This window comes from Nestor notabilis, unplaced genomic scaffold, assembly GCF_000696875.1.
Source record: "Nestor notabilis isolate BGI_N333 unplaced genomic scaffold, ASM69687v1 scaffold25893, whole genome shotgun sequence".
In the NCBI taxonomy this organism is placed as follows: Eukaryota; Metazoa; Chordata; class Aves; order Psittaciformes; family Psittacidae; genus Nestor; species Nestor notabilis.
In genome coordinates this window covers 411-4,239 of record NW_009920974.1, presented here as the reverse complement: position 1 = coordinate 4,239, position 3,829 = coordinate 411, and the positions used below count along the sequence as shown (strand labels likewise).

General features: G+C 42.0%; 1 protein-coding gene across 1 annotated transcript in view; it reads right to left on the bottom strand.

Moving 5' to 3' along the window:
- Positions 1–1,277: 1,277 nt before the first annotated feature.
- The window catches only part of SLC35E1 (solute carrier family 35, member E1), a 2,889-nt gene continuing 337 nt past the window's right edge, over positions 1,278–3,829 (bottom strand). The window contains exons 2-5 of the mRNA XM_010010935.1: positions 3,444–3,581; positions 2,901–3,026; positions 2,166–2,411; positions 1,278–1,743 (exon numbers count right to left, since the gene is read on the bottom strand). Coding sequence (XP_010009237.1) covers positions 1,510–1,743; positions 2,166–2,411; positions 2,901–3,026; positions 3,444–3,581 — 744 coding nt within the window. The 3' untranslated portion in view covers positions 1,278–1,509. The remainder of the gene's footprint in view (positions 1,744–2,165; positions 2,412–2,900; positions 3,027–3,443; positions 3,582–3,829) is intronic.

The window sequence follows — 3,829 nt, the reverse complement described above, 5'->3', positions numbered from 1 at the left end:
ATCCAGAAAGGAGCCAAATCATCATCTTACATCATGAAAAATTTTAAAGCAATAAATAGATGGAGTGTCCTGTACAACACCCTAGATTTTGTCACTGGTGCCTAATACCTCTCTAGTACAAACATTGTACTTAATGCTATTAAAACTCTCACTGTACAACAGCTTTTCTGGTAAGAAGGCCCTAAAATCTCCTTTTGCTAAAGTACTAAGAACCTGATTCAGTGAAACCCATGTCACCTGCTTTTGTTCCTTGCATGCACAAATGCAGTGTCTGACACACAACAATCAACTTGTCTCGAATTAATTCATTTCTACCAACTGAATCAGTTCTTCCTAACCATAAATTAACTCTTTAATGCTGATTTAAATACTTTTTTCTTAATAAGTTACTATCTGAGCTAGGGGAGTTGCAGGACGCACAATTGAACTTCTTTCAGTGGAAAATGGAAGTCAGGCTAAACGCACCCAGCAACTCCAACAACAGTAGTTAAGGAACTTAAAATAGAACAATTAGGGGCTAAAAAAACGGACCTGAGAAACAACCCAAATGATTATTCAAATGAATGCATTCATAATATATGAAGCATATAAGAGAACATGATTCAAGCATAAGGCTGAGAAGAAAACACCTTAAACCTTTCAATTTCTAAAGCAACAAAAGAGTCTTGTAAGAACAGGTATGAAGCAATTAAAAAAATAAATCATCTTATTCCAAACACTTTATTTGTGAAGGCGTTTTCTGTATTGCCAAGAGCAAGTTCTGAAGTTACAGGATGACATTATTCGGGAAGCAATGATCAATTTAAGCTCTGTTTGTTTGTTATCTACAGTGAGTGGACAACAGTGATTTTAGAGACTTCTGTTTTGCTGTGCCTCAAGCCTGCTTTTTGAAGAGATCAAATGTTCTACTGTCAACTCTTTCAGAAACACTTTTGGTTCATCATCAAAAGCAGAAGGCAGAGGTGCAGGAGTAGTTAATACCCACGTGAAGTTTGGTAGTTGCTCAAGATGAATTCAGGCCTACCCTATCTGCAACTAAGTCGATCCTTCTCAAACAGACAAATCCTGATAACCAGAAGTTCCATTTCTTTATGGAAGTTTCATTAAAAGTGTCACTAAACCGTATGAGAGAACAAATCAAAGGTGATGTTACCAGCGTGGAAAGAAAACACTGGCCAGAATTCAGCTGCCAAAAGAACCATCGGTTGACAGGCTCTGAAAAGGAGCAGCAACAGCAGGTATTTTACTCTGAAGTTACGTACGTGCATTCGCCGGGATCTCTGTACAAGAGCTACAACGTGTGTTTAGTTCCAGTGTCAGATGGAGCTGTTTCACGTCCAAGCTCTGCTCAGCAGAAGTTGAAGGTCTGTACCGCTTTCACTACACATGCATCTTCTCTTCTGCAAAACCTGTACAATAAAATGGCTTTACATTCATGGATGTACTAAAAAGTTTCTGATAATGTTGGGGACACTCTGATATCACAGTCTATACCTGTTTGCCAGGACTCTATATATCAAAACGATTTAAGTTGTAGGAAGTTGGATAGTTTTGCCGGTTATACTGGAAGTGGTCTGTTAAGATATTGGTTCGACCATACTGATAGTCTCCGTGTGGTGCAAACGCTGTAAGTCCATTCTGAGACTTCTCGGGAGTGTTTCGATGCCGGTCCAGGTTCACAAGGTCTCCAGTTGTAACTGGAAGTAACTGTTTCTTTGCTTCTTGGTTTGCATCATATTTTGTCTAGGAAAGACAGAAAGTTTTTCTTAGACACCACCTATTGTATTCATATACCTAGCAGGAAGCATCTGGTTTTACAATGACACTACTACCTATGCCTGTTAAGGGTCTACTAGTGGCTTCTAACAAAAACCTCATTCCTCTCACAAGCCAAATCAATAAGCTGCTCTTTTGCTGAAGAGCTCCGAGTATGTTACTTCCCAATCTTCATTTGTCAGGAGAATATGAAGATCAAAATTCACATTGTTAGAGGCCCAGCAGCTGGCCTCACCCAATCACCCACATACTTTGCTTTGGTGACACTCAGACCTCCTTGCAATGAAGTTTTATGCCACACATTCTGTGTGTCTGTTCTCCTAGCAAGTTACCTGTGCTACAAAGCTACTGGACTGTGTCAAGTGAGTTTCCTGAATAAACCCCCTTACCTTGTTATACAAGAAGACCCCTAGGATGGCTGTCATCATCCCGAGGACGTTGGTGCTCGTAACCGGATTGCGAAGCATTATAAGGGACACTGTGATGACCATGATTCGTTTGGTGGCATTTGCAACAGAGTAACTTAGTGGGCTGATCAGGTTCAGGATACTGAAGGCAATGACATTCTGGGCAAAGTTACAGAATCCACTGATAATAAGCAGCATCAAGGTCCAGGACCAGTGAGACATCGTGCTCTGGTATAAAGACAAACATTACAAGGGAAAAAGTTATCTCGGGTTGCAGATAAGAGACGAAGAAACACAAATACAACTTGAGTCATTTCTTACTTGCCCCCGATAGGAAGAATGTCTGCAACTTAACTCTAAAGAGGCACCCAAGTACATTACAGCTCCTGACTTTGCAAGAACCTCTCCACATCCCTGCGACACCCACTCAGGTGCATTCGTTCCTCTCTCCAGCTACTGATTCCTGAGACTTAAACCATAACGTGAGCTGCCTCTAACCCTGATGTGAATTCTTACAATCAACACAACGCTTATTTTTTAAGACTGTTTGGTGAAACAGTTTACAAACGTTTCACAACAGTTCCACACTGAGGAGGAACTACACTGGAACACTTAAGGGCGCTTGTTCTGCTTGAGTGATGGTGTGTGTTGTTTTTGTTTTCTTTTTCTCTTTTCTTTCCTAACAGGGAACAGTTTCGCTGTTAATACAACACTTACCAAGTCATTCTCTACTAAGAAGGAAGAAAGATCTACCAAAACCCACGTTGGGATCATGAAGAACACAGCATGGCACCCGAGTATGTTCAGCAACCGAAGATGATGTATTCGGGAATCTCTTAACACCTAACAAAAACCATTATTAAACATGATGTTAGCCTTTCCTCAGCGGCCACCCATGCTATCAGCAGAGACTCAGGAGCAGGGTAACAGTGACAGCTTTAGATGACAGATAAATGATGGAAACAGTTAAATACTGTTACAGCAGGAATTTTCTGTAAGGATTACTAAAGAAAACCAGACATGCTGTGGAGTAAAGAAACGGCTCAGGAAACTCTTGAGTTCTGCCCAATTTTCAGTGTAACAGCTTCAACAGGTTCTACAGAGCTGTAGAGAACAGGCAGACAGAACAGCCAGCTGTTACCTGGGGCTCCTTCGACTGTAAAGTTAACTTAAAAAGATACATGAACTGGAAAATACAGTCCTTCTGTCCTGCTAAAGGCTGTGGCTGCTGCCCCATGTGATGAACAGCAAAACCCTCACCTTCTTCGAGAAGATGTTCTGAAGTGAGAAACACAGCGTAGCAGCAAGTGCGCTGATGAGCCCCCACATGTCAAAGGAAAGCTCCGTGACAGTGGCCAACAGGACACCGGTTATTATGGGGATCAGAGACAAGTACACCTGGAAGAGGAACAGAGAGGAGCACCTTACACCCATGAACTTTCATTACCATTATGTTTACACAGAATGCTGATGTGGGGAGGAAAGGAGAAGGAAGAATAAAGCGACAGAACCAGGGGTCAAATTTTATACTCTTGGAATTCAAGGAATTTCTTCCCTGGGAGGGTGCTGAGGCGCTGGCCCAGGGTGCCCAGAGAAGCTGTGGCTGCCCCATCCCTGGCAGTGTTCAAGGCCAGGTTGGACACAGG